This window comes from Vicugna pacos, chromosome 5, assembly GCF_048564905.1.
Source record: "Vicugna pacos chromosome 5, VicPac4, whole genome shotgun sequence".
Classification (NCBI taxonomy): Eukaryota; Metazoa; Chordata; class Mammalia; order Artiodactyla; family Camelidae; genus Vicugna; species Vicugna pacos.
The window spans coordinates 20476721-20500023 of record NC_132991.1 but is presented as its reverse complement, the minus strand read 5'-3'; the positions used below and the strand labels follow the sequence as shown (position 1 = coordinate 20500023).

Below are 23303 nucleotides of genomic sequence, written 5' to 3'. Positions count from 1 at the left end.
ATCCATTGTTTTTAACACTTTCATTTTAATTTCTTTCTCTAATTAAAATGTACAATTATATTTAAACCTAAATTCCATCACTTTTTAAAAAGATGCCTGATTGAATAATCAAGTAATAGCAACCCAAATATTCCTATTGACTGAAATGAATCGGGCCTTAATTAGATTTCTGTGATTTCTGTAGAATCCACATTAGAGGAATGTTAAAAGGGTTTTCGTTTCTTTGCTCATATCTCAGTCAATTTCTGTTAATTATCCGTTTTAAAGATTTTCAACTCTGGTAATTCTTTTAGGAAAGTTGAATTGTTTTTTTTCGTTTCCGTAACAAATTGGCACTTAGAACATAAAACGGCCCATTTGTTGACGGCCCACAAGTACTTGTTCCTAACTGGAAAGCTGTGCTACCAACTAGAGAAGCTATTGCTCTAATTTGAATTTTGGTCACCTTGGCCCGTAGGACTGCTGCCTGCATCTGCTCTAAGTGTTTACTAGTGAATCATGGACCGTTGGTGTAATTTCAATGCTAATTGTTACTTCAAGTTTTCAAATGGCTCAGCAGTAAGGCATTAATGATCATTCATGCCTTAAGAAGGGTTGATAAGGGATGAGATTACAATCTTGTACAGTTTTAGCTAACAAATTAAAGTGTAAATTAAATTTTCCCTGAGACAGAAAATAACTTTCTTGGAAAGCAAAAAGAATGAGAAACTTCATTCACTTTTAATTTTCTCTTTCCTTGTTTTACAGATATTCAGACTATCAGAGGGTTAGCAGTGGATTGGGTCTCACGAAATTTATACTGGATTAGCTCAGAATTTGATGAAACACAAATTAATGTGGCACGACTAGATGGCTCCTTGAAAACCTCAATTATCCACGGAATCGATAAGCCACAGTGTCTTGCAGCTCACCCAGTGAGGGGGTAAAGTATGATTATTTTTTTTAAGATTTTCAAAAATTTTACACAACTTTGATCTGATTTTATATAAAAACTTTGATTCAGAGGACACACATACACACACACACACACAAATGTATATGCTCTACAAAAAAATTATAAATATGGAACATGTAGGAGGTCCCTGAGGGGACGGGCTATAGCTCAAGCAGCAGAGCGCATGCTTAGTATGCATGAGGTCCTGGGTTCAGTCACCAGTGTCTCCTCTAAAAATAAATAAACAAATGAACCTAACTACTTCCCCCCTACCAAAAAAATTTTTAGAAAACAAGCATTAAAGAAAGAGATCTCTTGTTGGAGACTTCTGTTTTCTGCACAAAATCAAATTTTTATATATTACTGTAAGATTGTATTTATGTTTCTTAAGAGTGACAGTTCAGAATGAAAAAGAGATGCAGGGAAAAGTTGCTGATTTCATTTCAAATACCGGTTGTTAATAACATGCTTACTGCATGTTGATATGATTGGCACTGATAAGTGGAGCAGATTCTCCCAGCTTCTGGCTTATTATCATGTCCCCACGTAGAGACCTTGTGTAGAGCTAAAAGAAGTCCTTTCTCCCCAGTGCTTTCAAGAGGAATGATTGAAATGATTTGGTTCCCTTCTATGGTATCTGATTTCTTAAAGCCAAGAGGATTCAATCTCAATGAATTACTTTAATGGAAATAATTTACTGTAGTCATAGTTAAATATTCAGTTGTGAATGTAGGAGTTTAAAAGAAGTAAGATAACTGTTCTTTAATAACAGGAAAAAGCAAGCTTGGTATTTTCTTCCCAGGCAAGGGGCTCAACAATTTGGGGGTCTTCTCAAAAAAATGTATCCTGAGCCAAGAATTAACTTTCGTATTAACTTTGTTCTTCAGTGCATGTTTCTAGTCGACAAGTAGGTCTATATCTAATATTTTTAATCCCATATCTCTTTTTGAATCAAGGAAACTCTACTGGACAGATGGAAACACAATTAACATGGCAAATATGGATGGCAGCAATAGCAAGATTCTCTTTCAGAATCAAAAGGAACCAGTTGGTAAGTTTGGGTTTTTTTTTTTTAATAATCACTGCAGTTTTAATTATGCCAAATCTGTGCTTGTATAATGGATCTTTAATGTAGAAAAAGAAAATACGATCAATTTAGTAATATAAGTTAAACCTGGAATTTATCGATCTTAACCCATTTGGGCTATGTTAGGCAGGGAGGGAGCACTGTTTTTCTGGAAAACAAAATACTTTGTGGTTTTTTTTTTTATTTGAAGTGTAGTCAGTTATTGTTTGTCAGTTTCAGGTGTACAGCACAATGTCCCAGTCATTCGTACACATACATACATATATTTATTTCTATATTCTTTTGTATTAAAGGTTATTACAAGATATTGAATATAGTTCCCTGTGCTATACAGAAGATACTTGTTTTGTTTTGTTTCTTTATCTAGAAAATAGGTTTTATGATAAGAGGATTTTTGCAGTATCTTAAGTACTGAAGTTGCTTAACATTTAATATAATTAATAAATATCTTATTCTCACTGGTGAGTATCTGATACACCACTTGCTCCAGTGGCAATACGGTGTATCGAGTCTCCTTGATTATCATTATTGTGGCATTATTAATAGTTGTGATGATTTAAGTATTTAATATTTAGTTTTCAGCAGTTTTCATTTACTCTGCAGGGTGTTTATTTAGTTCGTTATTCTGCCTTTGTTAACCATTGTAAGTCATCAGGTAAGAACTCTATGGTGCTGAAAGAGAGCTTTGACTTATTCCCATAAAACATCTTTAAAAATCTCAAAGATTCCTTCAGAAGATGATGTTACATGTTTACACATAGACATCTATACATGATAATATTCTTTTCATGCTGTAATCACTCTTTCCTCGTATTTTCTTGTATTTCTTTGAGAGGCAAGAAAGATCATATTGCCTATTTGTCATTTTAAAGTACCTTTTAAAAAAATCCAATAATGAACTTAGATTTTGATTATTATATTAAATGTGCAAATGATGGAATAAACAGAAGAAAATCACAATTTTGCTTTGAATTGAATACAGGATATTTTTAAATCTTGGAGTAAAATCAATATACCATTGAAGCTTTCCAGCAGTTTTTTCTTAGTTTTAGAAATGTGGAAGCATACTGACTTGAAGTATCTCACTTTTAATAGTGATGATTCAATAAATCTGTAGTATCAACAAGATTTGCCATAAATAATTATTTTTTATGTAGTCTAGAGGATAAACCTCTGATGTAAAATGCTACTATTCACAACTCTTTTCTTTGAATTGTTTGTTCTAAGATTTGATACACAATTGAAATTCAAGGTACTGTTAGCATTTCAATTTGCCTTCAATTTCTAATACTTATGTGTGGATGATGAGAGGACAAAAGAAACAAGGGACTCTACAAGATTAGGACCCATACAAAGGACTTAATTTGGATGAAAGCAATTCAGTTGGTGCTTATCTGGAGTTGTTCAGAATATTTAATGTGGAAAAGTGAGTACGACTGAAATAGTAAGAGTAAATAAAATCCTTACATTATAATGTGGCAGCCGTTGGTTACACCAAAATGTTAACGTATATGCTTGTTTTTATAATGGGGAAAACCTTATCTTCTTTAATTCTAAATTTCCATTTCCTTACTCAAAATAAATTAAAGAAACCTAAAAGCTCATATAAAGAAAGTTTCTAAGAAAAAGAGTGAATGTTACTATTTACACTTTGTGGCTGGTCCCTCAGGTGTTGTCCACCAGGTGTTATTTTTAACTGTGTGTGGGTGATGGTTCGACATTCAATCACAAATATTAAATGTCTACTTCATGTCAGTTATTATTATATTTAAAAACTTGCTTTAAGATAAATTCAGAGTGGTAGTTTTTAATTTTAATTTGTGCAAGATATAATATTTTCCTGGAAATAACCCAGAACCTCATTACAAACTATTCCCACAGCTTATGAGTCAGGCATTCATTTATTCAATAAACAGATTTTTAGTGACTATCAGATTTTGTCTTAGGCTTGTAGATAAAAGTTTGACATTGTCCTTTTCCTTTAGGGGCACAGGAACCTAAATCATCTTAGATTCCATTAGGTAAATTTAACTCAGTGACCTTAAGCAAATTGCTGTTAGCTTGATTGTACTTGCTTTCCTCATCTGAAAAATCAAGGCAAAATACCCATTTTATAAAGTTCTCATGAGGAAAACTTAAGAAAAGAACATCTGGCCTTTAATAAATAGACCCTGTCGGGTGCAGTAGCAGAAGGTATGTTGCGTCCAATAGACTGGACTTTGAATGATTTGATTGTCTGCAGTATTGTGTGTGTATAAATGAGTTCAGCGAAGAATAAACACAAAATAGAATCCACAGAACTGTAGCAGAGGAATATATGTAACCAAGTTGCCTCCTGAGGTGAGCAAGTTTTTATGCACATGTGAGAATTTAACTCTATGTTGACCTGGTGCTGATGCTAAGATGCAAATAAGTTTGAAGTACTGGGTTTGACTCACAGGTCTTCCCAGCATAGCCCGCAGAGCAAAAGGGCAACTTGGCCCTCATCTTGCTCTCATAAGTTCTCATTGTGGTTTACAATTAGGTGTTGCTTACAAATTCCTTCTGGTAACTTTTCTACTTGAGGTTATTAGTCATTTAACGAGGTGCTAAGACTGAGGGTCTCTGCAATGTTGAATGACAGACTGTGTTGTCCATATGTAAATGTGTTCCTCTTGCTGTTTCTTCTCCCTTCCCTGTCTAATCCAGTGGCCATTTGACTCCATAGGGAAAGAAAAGTTCTTTTTCTCTACCTTTATTGGTTCTTTTTGCTGTTCAATGCAGGCATACCTCAGAGATGCAGCTTCAGTTCCAGGCCACCAAAATAAAGCAAGTATCACAATAAAGCGAGTCATACAAATTTTTTGGTTTCCCAGGCATATGAAAGTTATGTTTACGCCATACTGTAGTCTATCAAGTATAGGATAGCATTATGTCTTTAAAAAAATACAGCATACATACCTTAATTTAAAAATACTTTATTACCAAAAGATGTTAACCATCATCTGAGCCTTCAGTGATTCATAGTAGTGTCAAAGGCCACCGATCACAGATCACCATAATAAATATAATAATGAAAAATTATGAAATAATGTCAGAATTACCGAAATGTGACACACAGACATACAGTGAGCAAATGCTGTTGGGAAAATGGTGTTGACAGACCTGCTCAAGGCAGGGTTGCCACAAACCTTCAATTTGTAAAAAATCACAGTATCTGCTGAGTGCAGAAAGCGAAGAATAATAAAATGAGGTGTGCTTGTAATTAAATTGGCAGAAGGCAGATTAACAGGAGGAGAAAAAAAAATTTAACTATGTACTGATGGGATCCCCATAAGAATGAGACCCAAAGTGACCTTAGCAGACAGCTTTTATACGTTTTAGACAAAGAAACAACTATTTGTGAAGATTTGACAAAACAAAGGGATTTGGGATTGCGTTTCCAAATTAATGAAGAAGTAGCTAAGTTTGTTGATACTACTTTCGTGGCCTTGAATTTCCTGTGTTTGGCAATAAGGATGCCTCTGTCCTCTTAGTCTAGGAAGGCTAACTTCCCATGGGAGAACTGATACCTGCTTTCAGGGAAACAAAAGAGGGTCAGAATATTCTTCTTGCACCAGCTGTTTCTTAAGTAACTTTAATTCAAAATAATCAATATGTCAACATAGCATAATTTGGGGTGGCCTGTCCTGAACCCAACAACTCTCACTAGCACCTCAGATTTCTTATAAAAAGAAAGAACAAGCAAAATATAATTGGTCAGTTTATCTACTTATTGGCAAGTTTTTTTGTTTGTTTTTTAGCACAGAGTATGACTATAAAACTGAATTCTTTTGAACATAACCCTTATTCACTCCAGCCCTGTTAAATGCAAGTTTTGATCTATCCCAATAGGTTTGAAAGACTCTGATCTGTAAATCAACTATAAAAAATACTACTGTGAATAACTTTACAGCAGGAAAGTCCTATCTGTATTCAGTCTGTGTAAATTGTTTGTGAGAAATGGGGCCAGTTAAGACAATGCTAGTTTTAGGAGTATTATAGGCACTGATTAAACTAGATTAAAAACTATGTTGCATAGTAACTGTTTTTTTAAGTTGCAGTGTCTTCACTCTGCATGCTTGAACTGCTTTCTTAAAATATATTCAGTAACGTACTGTTTTCCAATTTATACAAAATAGGCAAGTATTTCAGATGATTGTGTTTGCTTTTCTAAAGTTCATTTTTTGCTGTTACTGTTTTCCTCTCTTTATGGACAGTTTAGTCATGCTGTAAATAAGTGGACACAATTTTTTTTTCAGTTTATGTATACATTTAAACTGCTATTTTGTGTAGCATCAAGGTTAAGTCTCATAAGGAAACATTTGATAATGGAAGAATCTTTGAGATACTCTAAGAATTCATACCATTATAATCCCCCTTTACAAGATTCTTTTAGAACTGTTCCCCTGAGACGATTTCTACAATGGAATTTTCAGTACGTTTTAAATGAACGTATGAATGAGTGAAAAAAAAAAAGAACAAGTACGAACCTGTTTTTGTTGGTACACATGATTGTCCTATCTATGAGATACTTATATACATGGAGATATTTATTACTGTGTTATTTCCTTACTGAAATTAACTAATATTTTGCCCTGCAGAAAATGATTGTAATTAAATGTTTTATGATGAGTCTGTCCTGCTCACTGCATTCCCTAAACCATTTCCATGAAGGAAATCAGACAGTTAGGAAAGGAGGAGCTGCTGTTCAGTTGATTTTCTCCGTATGCATGTTAACTGTTAGATTATAAATTACGTTTTGAACGTATGTAAAAACTTGAATAGAAATGACTGCACTCAGTGTAAAGAGAAATCACAGTACTCTGTCCGATGAGGTTGAGAAGTGTCGGCTCGAAACAGCGATTACCTATCCCCTTCCATGGAACCTGTCTTCTCACCGTGAGGCTAACACCTTTGTGTTTGCATGCACTCAGCCCACGGTAGATGGTAACGACGTGGAATCATCCTCACTTTGGCAGCAAAAGTAACACAGTTACAGCAATTACTTGTTAAGTAGTTAGACTATGTCAAGCGCTTGCAAAATGCTTTTCATTAATCATCTCACAGTAGTCATTTCAGGAAGGCTTTCTTATTTTTCCTTTATATATTTAGAAACTGAGGCTTGTTTGAAAGAAATGAGTTATTTGTCATAAATAGTAGAGCTGGGATTCAAAACCAAGTTTATCTCCTTCCAAAGCCGTATCAAATCTTAACGATCATGCTCTGCCCAGAGAGGCTGATTTCATACAGTGATTACCTGACCTCTAGGAAAGATCAGGGAATAAAACTGGTACTCTTTCAAGCATGGAGAGTGGGAAAGAAAAACCTAGAGCTTGGAAACGCCTGAGAATTGTGTGGCCAATTAGGACACTGCAGTCAGCTTTTCTAAGCAACCGGGGATATGTAAGAACTGAGTTCACCTCTGTGTCAATTATGCCTCACAATGAATTATTTCTGAATCTTGAAATGCTAGTTTTAAACAGTAACGTCGCTGATATACTAGGATTTCTAGTTCGTGGAATAGTTTTTATATTTTAATTCATTGGATTTCCTTTGTTTGCTTTTAAATCCATGTGTGTGACATTCTTGAAAGAGAAATGCATCGTAATCTTATCAAAACACCCAACTTGGCATTTTATGAGTGTGGATCACAGAAGAGTAAGTAATTGCAGCCTTCAGGCAGTTTGGGCTAAATAATTTTGTTTCTGTTAAATACAAATCAATATTCCAGTTATCCATTGTTGAACTAAATATTCTCAATTAAGATTTATTGCTTAGTCTTGGATATCTTAAGTCCTTAGAGCAGTTTCCAAAATAGGGGGTTTTAATTTACTACTTAAAGCCATTTCCATGTTTAAAATGTTTACATATTATGAATTTTATCCATTAAGTCTCATATAAAGCATCTTAGTTTGTCAATCAGCATTACCCTCCATGGCTTATTCTTAAGGATCTAGTGTACTATTTATTTTATTTTCTTGATGTTGTTTTATTTTCTTGATGTTTTTCTCTCCATTTTACATGTAATCCCAACCAAAAATCATTTTACTCAAACTTCGAGTGCACCTTCTTGAAACCTACCATTTATTTTTTAGTACTTAATCATTCCAGCCCATACACTGTATAGTGCAAATTTTTAAATCTATTCATGGTTAACATTGACAGATACTTTTTACCACATCAAAAGACGTCAAGGACCTCACTTTTTAAAAATAAGCTTTAAAGCTGATTTCTGGATATGTTTCCTTGCTCAACATTATGCAGTTAAATTATTTATATACACTTATTACTCAGCACATTCACTTTTATTATGTTTAAAACTCAGTCAACATGTAAAGCCGTGCACCCCAAAAGAAACAGTAAGAGTAGGTTACCAGAAAGGCCAGAGGAATTCACAAACCAATATTAAAATTACATACATTCATATACACACAAATAATTTAAATTCATTACATTTTTTCATCTGATGACTCATTCTTTCAAATGTTATGAAGTATTTTAAAAAGGTTATTAAAAATGATTATGTAGTGGATACTAAGTGCCAGACTCTGAAAATAAAACCTGGGACACATTATCAAGGTCATAGTTCAATAAAGGCAAAAGGCAGAAATTATAAACCATTTGAGATCTTAAGGAGAGTTAAACAGCAACAAAAACCAGTATCACTCATGAATACTGTTTCCAGATGCCATAAAGATAATACAAGTAGATATTATAAGGAAAACAACTAATTCTTTGTAAGAAAGAGGAATAAAGGAATGAGTTGTAAGCAAATTGGTGAAGAAAACATAGACTTTTGTTTTTAAGTTATGGTGGAGGGGAAGGGGCATTCCTCATTCTTAGTAGAAAGGAAAAATGGACATAAAAAGCACGAAGTCATGAGATGTCTAAAAGAGCTAAACTGTTCTGCATGTCTAAGTAAAAAAAACTAACACAAGTGAATATTTATGGTTATATTGACAGGAACTATAGTTTTAAAATATGCAAATGCCACAATTGAGTGCTTTTAAAAATATTTTGCTCTATTGTACCTATCAAGCTATAAAATACAGTTTTGGCAAATTGTGAAACTATAGGTATTAAAGCTTTTAAAATGCTCTTTTAGAGCAAAACACTTTTCTAGAAATCACCTGTCCCTGACTCTGGTTTTCCTCCATCTTTTGCATGTGTTATTTTCACAAGACACATCGCTTTGGCGAGTCATCAAGAGCTTGAAACACAGAATAAACTTTCCCAGATAAAATGATTTATTGGAGGGAGGATAGAAGAGATGCTGAAATCTTAAGTTGATGCGATAAGCAACAAAGCACTAATTAGCTTAGTTCTGTGACTCTGTCTGACATCGGTGATTTCTTAAAGTGAATAGAAAGGATGATTTCAAGGAATAATTTAGATCAAGTTAAGATAAGGGCAGTATAGATACTTGCAGTGGAAGGAAAAAAAATCAAAACCAAAAAAAAACTATTTCCTCTACCTTCCTAGGGCCCTGAAAATTAGATTGACAAAAGGCAAATTAACAAGAGAAAGACAGAGTTTATTATCTCATTGAGCACACAGACTTGCGGGAGAAATTCATTGATGAGTAACTCAAAGGGGTGGTTAGAACTTGTGCTTATATAGCGTCTTAACCAAAGAACAATACATTTTCAGAGAAATGAACAAGACAAAGGGAAAACAGTTTAGACTTTCAAGGAAGGCAAACTATGGGTAGGTAAATACAGGAGGAAAACTAAGATAAGAATCATTTTTGTAAGTTTTGTTGAGCGCATTCCTCTCAAGTGCTATCTCTGGGCTGGTGAGAGTCTGGACTTATCTCTGGTAATTAAGAGGCTAAGCCTGTTTTTAGCAAAAAGAAAAGTCAGAGAGCTTTTATTTTTGGTGTCTGTTATTTTTTACTTGTCTTCAACTCAAAATAATCTTCAAACCATAAGTGGTATATTTTGGACTGTCATTTTCTGATCCCCTTCAGACTCCACTTTTTGTGGAATCATTTTTAATTGAAATTTTTATAGAGATAATTTTAGATTGAATGCAATTGTAAAAAGTAGTACAGAGAGGTTTCATGTATACTTGATGTAATTTTCCCCAATTGGAATATTATGTAAAACTATAGTAAAATATTACCACCCAGCTAGTGACCTTAATATAATTCATCAGTCTAATTCAGATTCTGTTTTATTTGTCTTCATTTGTGTGTGTTTGTGTGTTTAGATCTGCACAGTTTTATCAGGTATAGGTTCCTATATCCAACACCACAGTCAGGATACTGAATAAACAGAATCAAGTTCTGAGGATAAGCAGGAAAACGAGGGAGATGGGGAAGAAAGTTTAGATACTGAATAATTCTTACATCACAGCAGTCATTCCTGTTGCCCTCTTATAACCACACCTACTCCCTCCTACCCACCACCTCCTTCCCCTTTCCTCCCCACACCGTCTATTTCTAAAATTGTGTCATTTTTAAATGCTGCATAAATGGAATCATACAGTATGTAACCTTTGGATTGGCTGTTTTCCACTCAGCATAGATCCTTGGTGAGTCATCAAAATTGTTATATTTATCAGTTTTTCGTTTTTGTTTTTATGGCTGAGAAGTGTGCCATGTATGTACATACCACAGTTTATCTAACCATCCTCCTGTTCAAGGAAATGCAGTGATTCCAGCTGTTCACTACACCATGTTTTCATTTCTCTGGGATAAATTCCCAGGAGTGCAGTTGCTGGGACTTGGGGTAATGATATGCTGAGTCTTATAAGAAACTTCCCAGGTGTCTTCCAGAGTAGCTATGCCATTTTACATTCCTACGAGCCATGTGTCAGTGATGTAGCTTTTTTCTGCATCCTTGTCAGCATTTATTGCTGTCACTGTTTTCATTGCAGTCATTCTTTTAGGTGTGTAGTGATAGTCACTGTCATTTTAATTTGCATTTTCCTATGATGTTGAACATCTTTTTTCATGGATTTATTTGCCATCTGTATATCCTCTGTGGGATATCGGTTCATTTATTTTGCCCATTTTGTAATTGAATTTTTTAACTATTGAGTTTTGAGAATTCTTTTTTAAACAATTTCATTGATTATTTTATTTTTATTTTTTAATGGAGGTACTAGGAGTTGAACCCACATTAAGCAAGCACTTTACCACCACTATACCCACCCTCCACTGAGAATTCTTTCATTGATACTAATCTTTTGATGAGTAAGTGGATTTGCAAATATTTTGTCCCAGAATAAAGCATATCTTTTATTGGCCTTCACAGAACAAATCTTGTAATTTTGATGTACCCTTATAGCTGAGAAAAGACTGCATTACAAATTAAGTGCACAATCTAAGTATTTTTCATTACTAAATTATCTCAAAATGATCAGTCGTAGGGATTACCAGGGAGATGGTTGTAAATTTTAGCCCAAAAGAGAAATACAAAAACCTATACTGGTAATAGATAGCTAGCATTTATTGAGTGTGTCTGTGGCAGGTATTACTATATGAGGCAGTTATTCTTACTACAACTTCACAATGGTGAAGTGAGGTTGTAGCCAGGTAGAGGCTGCCTGGCCTTCTGTCAGATGAACCCAGCGATGCACGGACTCACTAGGACCTGGCTCCTTTCCTCTCAGCAGTCACAGTCCAGGAACAAAGGTGTTGAGCAGGAAAAGGTGCTGGAGGGCGGCGCCTTGAATTTGTGCTCACTTCAGAGAGAAGCCAGGGATGGAGCACAGAGTACTTGGGCTTCCTCAGGATATTTATTCTTTAACTTAAAATCTAAGTATTCTCAGGGGGAATAGAACATTCTTGAGATAGCCTAATATTGAGTAGGCAGTGAATCCCTTTCTGCTTCCCCATGGAATAACTAAGCTTCTTTGGAGCTCAAAGTTCAAAGTTTCAGAGAAGGTTCTGTCCCCGGAATCATCAGGCCCATTATGGTGAACTCTGAAAAGATCTCCATTTTGAAGTATCCAAAACATTGTAACTATTCTACAGGTAGAATAGGGGATGCAACTTTGCGCTGTTTCCCCATTTTGTGTGCATTTTTAATAGTCAGTTTCTACAACTTTCACAATTCCAGAAACAGAAGGAGTTGTGTTCTGCTGTCTAAAGGTAGCACTACACAGAAAATATTTAGAAGATTTCAGTGTTGTGTTTTATACATGTCTGGAGGCCCTGAAGTTACATCTACATTTAAATATCCATAGCATGCCTTTTTCTCCATCTACATCTTTAGTATTCCTCTGTCTCCAAAGATCTAATCATGACACACTTTCCAGCAAAATTTAAAAGGCGTCATTGAACTTTTAAAATATTCAAATGTAAAAGGTTATAAAAATATGCACTGTTAAAAAGGAATTTTTTAATTTTTTGATTCTAAAATGACCTGGAGAGATTTCTCAAAAATACTTATGCCCGGGACCATCATAAACCAATTAAATTAGAATTTCTGAGAGTGGGCCCCAAAGATCAGTATTTTTAATAACTTTCCAGGTAATTATAATACAGAGCCAGGAATGAAAATTTTGAAATGAAATTTGACAAGTGATGGAAAAATATTAAATAATTACTATCTCTAGAAAGCCTTAATTTTTAAAATTCCTTGTTTCTCCCTATGTATTTGCACTTACATTTTAATTCCACATTGCGTGGTATATTGAGTTTAAGTCATATAAAAAGAAAAGACATGAGACACATAAAAATGAACTTTTCAGTCTTAATTGTAGCAGTGCGTAAAACTTAATGGACTTAATTTTTTTAGTGATATATGGAAAATATAGTTATATTACATTATATTTTTTGAAAATATTATGTAGTTGGTTTTTATGTCAATGTGTGGAATATTTCTGTTAATTGAATAATTACATAATTTTGGGAAGTTACATTGTCTAAATTTTTTAAAATAACCTGATTTAAATAAAAATGTTTAAGGAAAATAATACATTAAGGAAAATAATGAGTTTTATAATCAAAGCATATGGATTAATTCTGCATGTTTACAGTAATAGAAAAGACAGATAAAAAGGTAGATATTTCTTTTCATAAAGGTCTTTCAACTTAAATGATAACTTTTCTTCCATTGATATACCTGTTATTGAATCAGATTTGCCCTTTTGATAACCAGATCCAGATGATTTTATAAATAAGCATGCCTTGCAGAAATGACTCCATGTTACTAATGGTATATCCTTTAGACCACTCTTACAGCCCTTTTGAAGATTTCTTAGTCTTAGTCACCCACTCTGTGAATCTTCGCATACAGACATAATTATATTTCTTTGCATAGGTTCCAGGGCACCTTTATAGTGTCATGCTTACATCTGATCTGTTTTCTCATGGCTAGGAACTTAGCATTCTAAAATCATTCAGTAGTTTCAGTTGCACCAAAACCACTATGGGTTCTTGCTCAGTGATTTATCTTTTGAAATACTGGCATGGAGATCTGATCCAGAAATTATTTCAATAAATGGATACCAATTATTCAGTGTTATTAAGATCTAAGTATGGGATAATAACAAAGCTTAAGAATCTTATGATACGAAAACACTTATATTAATAAACTATGAATATGTACATCTAAACATACTCATATGAATTTAAAACCTATATCACTAGTTTCTTGAATTCTTAATAAGAGTTTTCAAATATTTCAGTTCTCTTTTATACACCTGGGAATAGACACACTCAAGAACATTCAAGGATTAAACTAATACATTTGACAAGAGAGAAGATGTATGTAGGTGACTAAGTGACATATCACATGCCTATGCAGCTTAAAATAGGAATTTTATTTTTTTCCTGTGAACCTTGAAGCTATTAATCCTGAACTATTGCATATTAATATTGATGTAAAAAATCTAAGCCATACCAGGTAGACCTATTCAGTCACTGCCCTTATCTGCTATGATCATAATATTTGGGTATAAGCAGTCTATTTAAAAATTCTCTTGTGGGAGAATAAATTTAAAAATTCAGCTTTACTAGGCAGAACTCCTTGAAGACAACTTATAATTTTCATAATGGACTTCATTAAATAACCTGTTCATTCAGTGTTTCTAAATTTTCTTCTCTGCTGTAGGCATCATGCCAGGCACTGAAGATAAAAACCTCACTAAGACACGGCTCCTTTCCTCTCAGCAGTCACAGTCCAGAAACAAAGATGTTGAGTAGGAAAAACTGGAGAGCTCTGACCTACACTCTGTAACTTCCTTGCTCTGTGTAACTGCTTCACACAACCTAACTTCTAGGCTAGAAACTGCACAGTTTTAGGTCGATGAGAAAATTCTGGGATGGTACATTTATTTGGAGTTGAACATATTCAGTATGTACCCTTTTCTTTCAAGAAAAGATTGAGACAACTTAAACAAAAACATTCCCTAAGACAGGGCGGATAAGCAAACTGATTTTAAAAATCAAGGTGAAGGAAAATAATAAATTAGTCTGTTGAAGCCAGGAATGGAGTGTGTGGTATAAATGCAATTCTTTTACAATTGCTGGAGATAGGTTGCAAATCTGACTCTTCAGTTTCTTTGCAGCCACAGCAGAGAGAGAAATATGATCAGTTACAATTTTATATTTTCCACATAAAGCTTTTTCTGCACTGAGCCCTGAAAGAAATTTCTCCCATGGGTCCTTGTATAAAGAGGTCACGGTGTGATGTATTATTTCAGACACTGTATCCTGGGAAGTACAACAGTGGGTTTCCTATGGCTCCTTCTTACAGCATCTTTCATTTAAGCCAAGCGCACAGTGCCAAAGCTCGGTTCAGCAAAATATTCAGAGAGAGACAAAACCCAAGCAATCTAAAAATGCGGAGAGCTCTCTGATGGTTCAGCTTGATTGAGAGAGAGAATTTGTAATACCTAGAGGGGTATGATAACTTTTCTTAAAGGGAATTTTTGATAAATTTACTTATTAATGTGATTCTTGCTGAAAATATGGCAACAAAGTTTGGGATTATATTTTGTACCATAAATCTGTAGTAAAGATATGCTTCATTGCTCATTAAAGATGGAATTATGTGCTTTAGATAGTCAACTAAGTAGAAGGTAAAATAGATCACTTCTGAAAATTAAGTGGTCTAAACCAGGATTTGTTTATACTAGAAAAGATATTATAAAGGTGGCTTAGGAAGTACCTGCAGAATGACCAGACTTTCTCTCATTTAAAAAAAAAATGTGTAATGAATAACTTTCACCATGAAAATATTGTATCATAAAATAAGATTGTGATAACTTTTGTTTGATTATTTTCCCATAGTAATTAAAGCCAATTACCCACCGTGGTTATAAAAAAAAATCTGAAAACTTTATCCCTGCTCTGTCTAATTTTATGCATTATGATTCTTCTGGTGAACTATCTAGACTTTTATTAGGAAAAGATACCAGTAAATCAGTAAATAGCTGGTAATATAGACATATTTTATTATGGCTACTTGATTAAAACTGGTCTGATAAATCAGTTCCACTCTCTGGACTGGGACTAACTGTGGTTGAAAATATCTGGGCTCTGTTGAACACGGTCTCAGTGCACTTGAACTGATGCAGCTTTTCCTCCAAGTGTCGTCTTCCTTTCTTACTTGTTTCCTTCTTCTGTTCCTTCCTTCCTTTCTCCTTCTTCTTTCTTACCTTTATTCACCTTAGAGTTTTTTGTTTTGTTTTGTTTTGTGTTATTGGTAGGGAGGGATTGTGTGTGTGTGTGTGTGTGTGTGTGTGTATGTGTGTGGTTTGTTCACTTCATTCTGGGAGGGAGATCCCAGAAATAGTGTACTTACTGAATGCCTGAATATATGCCCACATGTGCTTTTTCACAAGTAGTAGTGGGTCCCAGAAGACCAACATGGAGCCAAAGAATTAATATTATCATGTGGATCCTGAGCCTGCTAAGCACGCCCATAATTAAGTAGATGTGTACCCTTGGCCCTCAAAATGTGCATGTCCTGAGACCTTTGAAAACCATCAACACTCGTATAATGTAAGAAACTGTCCATAAACTATATTAAAGCTAACCTATAGTGATACACTGTGCCATTGTTTCTGTAACAATCATCTTACATTTTTGGTTTTGTTTACTTATGGCTTATTTCTCAATGGCAGCCCCTAAATGAGCCCAATTCGCTGCTATTCTTCAGTGAAATTATTAATTGTTGAAATTCTCCTAGCTTTGAATTTACTTGAAAAGTGTTGAAACCACCAAATTAAATCTATAATTGCCTAAAGTAAATGTTACTAAAAGTAGAGGACAAACTTAGAAATTTCATTAACAAATTTAGTATCTCAAATGAATATTATACATTAAAACTTTCTCAGGCAAAGTGATGTAATGAAGAGAGTAGAAAATTCAATTCAATTCATTCAATTTAGAAACATAAACTGTCTTAAAATGTCTGGAATGTCCACTCACTGGCTGTGGACTCAAAGGTTTCTTAACTATTCTAGGTATAATTTTCCTTATCTATAAAATGGAATAATCATTCTTTTCAACGTTACAAGAGTGTTACGATAATGAACAGAGATAACCATTCCGTGTCTGTAAGTGTGTCGTTTTACCCATAGTTAAAGCAGTATGTGTCTGTTTCCCTGTTAGCCAGATCTTATCTTAAAGACCAGAATCTGAGCTGGCAACTTATTTTTCCCCTCAAATCCAATGGTAGGTGAATATTACAATCCAAGTGGCTATTGTTATGTTTAAGTTGTATTATTTAATTACAGGACTATCAATAGACTATGTGGAAAACAAGCTTTATTGGATCAGTTCTGGAAATGGAACCATAAATAGATGCAACCTGGATGGAGGCAATTTAGAAGTAATAGAGTCGATGAAAGAAGAATTAACAAAAGCTACAGCCCTAACCATCATGGGTGAGTGCGGTGGTTCTATAGCTGGGGTGCTTCGTATTGATTGAGGGTTGATTAATTCTAACCTGTTAAAAGCTTGGAAAAGTTCCTGCTCCATTAGCACCAGAAGTACATTTCAATTGCACATCTCTGTGAGAGTTTTGTTTTTTCTTTTTCTTTTTCTTTTAACCTTAGAAAACAGACTTATGAGATTATCCAGATCAGGGGCTTACTGCTGTTAGCAATACTAACTTTACCATCATTGATTCCTGGCTTACTGCGACTAGTGTTGTTTTGTGATTACTTTCTGTGTTCTGCTACAGTGTTCTAAAGTGCAAGGGCCTTGTGTAGTCGTCAAAATAAAATAAAATCTTGTCTCTGCTTATAAATGATAGCTTGATCCTCACAGATAATTGAAGAAACAAGGCCACAGGCTTTGTTGACCAATGATTGAAATTATTCTCCCACAAAAAATTCTTCACACACACAAAGATTGTACCTGACAAGTAATTTTAGAGCAGGCATTTATTTATAACTGATTCATAAGGAAGTAAGAAAATGAGATTATTTTGTATTACCCAGCTTTGCCAAATTAACAAGAAAATTTTGTTTTATGTGAATCTGTACATATTTTAGGTCACCTGAGTAAAAATAGCAGAGTTTAAATCCTGAAAATGGTTTTTGGTAAGCTGCAGCAATCTCCAAATCAACACCCCATATTATGTTTTCAAAAACTGAATCCAATATACTTTGTGTAATCAACTCAAACTAGCAAATACTGTGGCCAAAGAACCCAATAAGTTAGAGAAAACATGTTAAAAATATGTCATAACATTACCAGGGATGTCACTGACTTTCAGTGAATATTTATACATACATACTTTATATACTGTATTTTTATACTGCACATACTTTATATACTATAAAACTCATCGCCTCGTAGAAAAATGTAGGCTTTATAAAAATGTATTTCTGCTAACATGATTGCTGCCGACCCTGCTGTGAGTAGGAAATGAGTACTCAACTTACAGAACTCAGTGCTGTGAACAAAATCTCAAAAAATGAAGCAGTTAAGCCATTGTAGCAAAATAATAACAATAATAATAATAATAATAATAATAATAATAATAGTAATAAAGTCAGTTAGTCCTGTTCCCTGATGAAGTAGAAGAGAGGATGTCTGGGTGAAATAACTATGCATAGATTGTGTCAGCCCCGTGAATCTGGAATATATCTGCAGTTTGAGAGATTAAAATGTAAAGGACATCCCCATAGGGAAGGGGAACAGCAGCCTCTACTTCACAGAGATCCCCAGCTTGCCTCTGACTTTGCCCTTCTGTTCAGATCCCCCTCTTCTTCTTTCGGAACCTCTCTGCTCTCTCTCTTTGGGGATGATAGGAAGGGTGATGACCTGCTTCCTGCTGGGGCTGAATAGTACAGTCATATAAAAAAGGCAATAAAAAATAGTTAAAAAAAAAAAGAAGAAGAAGAAGAAGAACCTTACCGCTATCCAGGGGATTGCTGATGATTACAGTTACAAATGTTGAAGAAGGAATTTTCCTACAGTGATACTGAAATTGCACATCCAGGAACAAAGAAGTAATTGTAATATGAAGTGACCAGTTATATACCAGTGTATGCCAGTCCCTCAAACTGCCTGGGCAATGGATGATAACTAGCTGAAAGTTTGTGTTTCACTAAAATTTAGGAGTGGTTTTCTTAGAATTGAGTTAATTATCTCTTTGGACACATTTTGGAATTTTTTAAACCTCAAAGTTTATAAAATGTAACCCATTGGGGTTCCCAGTTTTACTTAGAATAGTATGTACACAATAAACTTAAAAAAAACTTTGAAACATTAAAATCAGGTAAAGCAGTAGATACTTGATAATACCTAGATTAAAATAAAGCAATTATTTGATGATTCAACCAAGTCTAGGGCCCAAAGACCAAGACTGCTACATCTAAGTTTCATAAGCACATTGATACTTCTTTCAAGAGGTGGAGTTTCCCTCCCCTTGAATGTGGGCTGGACTTAGTGACTTAATTCCAATAAATAAAATAAGGCAGATCTGATGGTGTGTGACTTTGGAGATGAGGTCATGAAAGGAGAGGCTTCCTCCGTGGGCCCTCTTTCTTGAGTCCCCCACTCTGGGCAAAGCCAAGTGATATGTTACAAGGTCACACAAATGACCCAGTGGAGAAGTCCATGCATCAAGGAACTCAGACCTGCAGCCAACAGCCATATGAGTGAGTCATCTTGAAAGTAGAACCTGCTGCCTAGATTTCAGCTGACTACATCCAAACTCAGCGCATGACAGTAACCTCAGGAGAGACTCCAAAGTGGAGCCACCCACATAGAGGTTCCCAGATTTCTGATCCACAGGAAACAATAAATGTTTATTGTTTCAAGATACCAAGTTACAAAACAATAGATAACTAGGTCATATGTCATTCCATCCACAGAACTCATTCATTTATGAACAGATTCGCAAGTCCAAATACTTATTTAGTAGAGTGAGGCAAGTCATGAATAGTGAAGTGTGTCAGATATAATAAAACCCAGTATCTCCAAGAGGATAATAAACAGCAACTGAGTCTCGGCTTCAGTATCTAGACTGACTTGGGAGGGGCAGGCAGTGCGATACAACTGGAGAGAGCTGATGCTCCACTGGAGGTAGAACACCTCTCAGCTCCACTTAGTTTTGCCATAAAGACCATTAAACAGTGGTGCCGGATCATTCATTTTTCATGAGAAGCAAAATATCTAGGTGTTTTTTTTTTTAACTCACAGTTTTGAAATGTTAGCAGATAATCACATTAAAAAATACAACACAGGTCAGTATACTGTATGGGTTGACACTATACAAAGCAAGCAAATTAACAAACAACAACAAAAAATACCATCACAACAATCCTTTGTGTGCTTGATTCAGCCCAGAGGCACCAGTTAGTTACCACCTCTGGTTCCATCATCTTGTATACTGGTGACACTGAATTGTTGAGGGAAGAGGATGGAGTTTAGGTAACTGAATGCCCAGCTGGACTATGAGAGGGAACTTGGTAGAAGAAACTAATAATCGAGTAGAGCTGGTACGGTTTACAGAGAAGGGGCTCCTTTCCTGGAGAACAGGACATGCAACTTCCCACCAAGCTTTGGTGGTCTTGTTCGGGCAGACCTTGCATCTGCCTGATGTAAAATCAGATGAAGAACATATGAATGTGAGGCCAGTCTCTTATTTGAGTCCAACTGTTGATAAGGAAATGTAACTTCTAGATGTAGAGCTTGCACCCTGACAGCAGTGGATACTCAACCCCGTTCATTCTTTCAACAAATATCATTAGTGCCTACCATATCCTAGGCCCTCTGTAGATGGTGATGAGAATCCTGACTTCATCAAACTTGCAGAAAAATGAGACAAAGTAAGGAAACGAGATTAAAAAATACATGGGGTAGGAATAAAATTTTAGATTTTAGGTTGAGTGGTCGAGAAGAGTGAAGGAATGCCATGTGAACAAACAGAAACTACTTTAGTTGTTCATCTGTTATTCAGTTTTTGTTGTGTTTTTAAATGCTTTGTTTTGGAAAAAATATAAAAGGTATTTCAGTTACATCAAAATAAATCTTCGCGGGTGATTCTGATAGTTCACCAGGTCAGACGTCTTTTTAAGTTCACAATGGTTCGAATACAGCGGTTCCCGTGTTTTACCTTTTCTCCAGTGAGTCGCATGGCCAGAAGTGATTTACATACTGCATACAGCAGCTCTTTGATGACGACTCTTAACATCTTCTGCTATGGACTGAATGTGTGTTCCCCCAAATTCATATGTTGAAGCTCTAATATGATGCTGTGAGGAAGGTGGGAGGTCATTAGGTGATGGCATTAGAGCTCCCATGATTGGATTAGTGTCCTTCTAAAAAGAGACCAGAGAGCTTGCCTCTCTCTCTGCCATGTGAGAACATAGTGAAGAATTGCTGGCATCCCGCTCTCGGACTTCCAGTCTCCAGAACTGTGAGGAATACATATCTGTTAAGTCACTCAATCTATGGTATTTCTGTTAGAACAGCCCCAACTAGCTAAAACATCTTTCCTGTTTCTAAATATAAGCTGACTAGCCTGTAATTTTGAACATCCAATTCTTCCGCATTTTAAAGAGTGACTTTGTCAAGTATCTTTTCCAAAACTCAGAGCTAACAAATGCAGTAGTGTCTGCCTTCAAATATAATAGCCAATAGCTCTAAAATTATACTGACTACTTGTTTTTCTTAGAGAATTTTTATTAGTTCTTTCTAAAAGAATTTTCTTTTATGAATATTCTTCAGTTTCATGATATAATAAGGTTACTCTGAAACATTTCTTTACATGGCTTTTAAGTGGCTCATGTTATGAAATAATGTATAGTCAACCATGGTGGATTCAACTGTTGATTAGTTAGTTTTCAGATATAGAACTTTTTCTGTGTTTTTATGCACCTTCTCCTCATAACTTCTGGCATTTTCCTGACCATTAATGCCTGCAGGAGACCAAGGTAATCAGAAGTTAATCACGTTGCCATTCACTGTTAACTGCCTTTATGAGAAGAAGTAGCTTCAAACTATTGACTAAAGTTCGGGCTTGTGGGTTACTTGTGGATTATATTTAGCACACTGTTCCTTGTGACTGTCGGTGTATGTAGTTTGAGAGCAGACTGTATATATGGAATTCACACTGAAGGGAAAGTTAGAAAAATAAATTCATGGAACTGAGAGAAAATATACAAATTACAACAAAGGTACTGGCAGAAATAGGCTTAATAATATTTGGAGAAAATTAAGATGGGATTCAGGAAACAGCAGGATGGTCACCTACGTGTATTTTGTACTTTTAGGGTGAGGCGGGGAAGACCTGGGGCAAACGGGACACAGATTTAAAATAGAAGTGAGGATATAGGAATTATTCAAGCAAACTTGAAATGGGTGTGTCTGTATAGAAAATCCTTGGCATTTGTAGATTTAACGATCAACGTCTTACTTAATCATGAGTGATCATATAGTCCATTAAAACATGTCACATGGTAATCTGTCAAGCTGGGCTATGGCAAGAGTTTGAGTCCCGGGCACTACGAGGGCTCTGAGTTTGAATTTAAATCTCCATCCCACACTCACACCTTGTGAGCTATGTATTCATTAGCTCATGTTCTACCCCATTGCATACACAGTATTCTCACTGAGAGTTGAGTATACATCTACTGTTTTTTGTTTTCTGATACTATATGATCTTTGGAAATTATGTTTACCATGGTATTTATAGATAGGAATTACAAAGTTAACATAGCACAGTCTTCTTGAATGTCAAGGGATGTGTGTATATGTAGCCTTCATTGTGTGATTAAATCACAGATTTTTAGAATTAAATGTGACCTTAGAGGTCACTAAAGTTATTTTGTCTGTTGAAGTGTGAGTTTAGATTCCTGTCCGACTATTCACTAACCAGCTGTGGATCTTGAGAAACTGTTGAACTCTAGGCCTTCATTTTCAAGTCTACAAAAATATGAGCTTTGTCCATATCAACTACAAAATCTTACAAACCTTGTATTATTTTGCCACTAATGTGTTGATCTAGCATGCAGGAAATAGTTTAAAATAAACCATTATCTAAGTTGAGGTAACACAAGGGAGACAATAAAAATTGGGGCCAAAAAATAAAATTTAATGTGTGAAGTTATGTAAATCAGAGCTCATATTAATCTGTTTTAAAAGTTGGGGGAAATTATTCCATTTTGACTTTTTGTTAAAAATTTGATGGATATTTTCAACATAGGATTGCTTAAATTATTTGTTTTAGAATAGAGTGGTACTTTTTATAAATATCTAAATAACTGCCTTCAGCATCCATCTGATCTTATCACTTACAAAAATGAGCAAACTTCTCTTTAAAATGAAAGGAACTTTGAATCACAGTAAAGGCAAAAATAATTAATTACACATTTCTATGAATTCTTAAGCCCTCTCAGTTGAATTTTTCTGTGTTATCAATCACAGTTTAAATATATTATACTATTGATCTGTTTCAAGTAGCAATTTGCCGAAATAGGCTTAATATGTAAATATTAGAAGGATATTGAATTTTGGGTACTGTTAAGATCAATCAAGGAGGAGAAAAAGGCATGTTCTTTGCCCATTTTCAGTCTCTTATCAGAAACAAACTCAACCCCATAATGAGTAAAAAGTTGGCTTCTCTTGATTTGGTTATGAACACATTTATTTTAAATCAGTGTTAACAAGATAAATCAATCATTTGCCTTTTAAGGAGCCCTTGAAAGGCTTTATTAAATGTAACCCTTAAAGACACTTGTTCATACTGTTCATAGGCTCACTTCACAAATTTGAAGTCATCTTAATAGGTGCTATAAAGATGTCCAGTGCATGGGTAGTTTGCCATGGAAAGCCAAGGCTGT

General features: G+C 34.9%; 1 protein-coding gene across 1 annotated transcript in view; it reads left to right on the top strand.

The window, feature by feature from the left end:
• Window positions 1–23303, top strand: part of LOC140696538 (low-density lipoprotein receptor-related protein 1B-like) — a 298018-nt gene that overhangs the window by 184038 nt on the left and 90677 nt on the right. The window contains exons 21-23 of the mRNA XM_072962066.1: window positions 748–922; window positions 1891–1985; window positions 16740–16889. Of these exons, the coding sequence (XP_072818167.1) occupies window positions 748–922; window positions 1891–1985; window positions 16740–16889 (420 nt within the window). The remainder of the gene's footprint in view (window positions 1–747; window positions 923–1890; window positions 1986–16739; window positions 16890–23303) is intronic.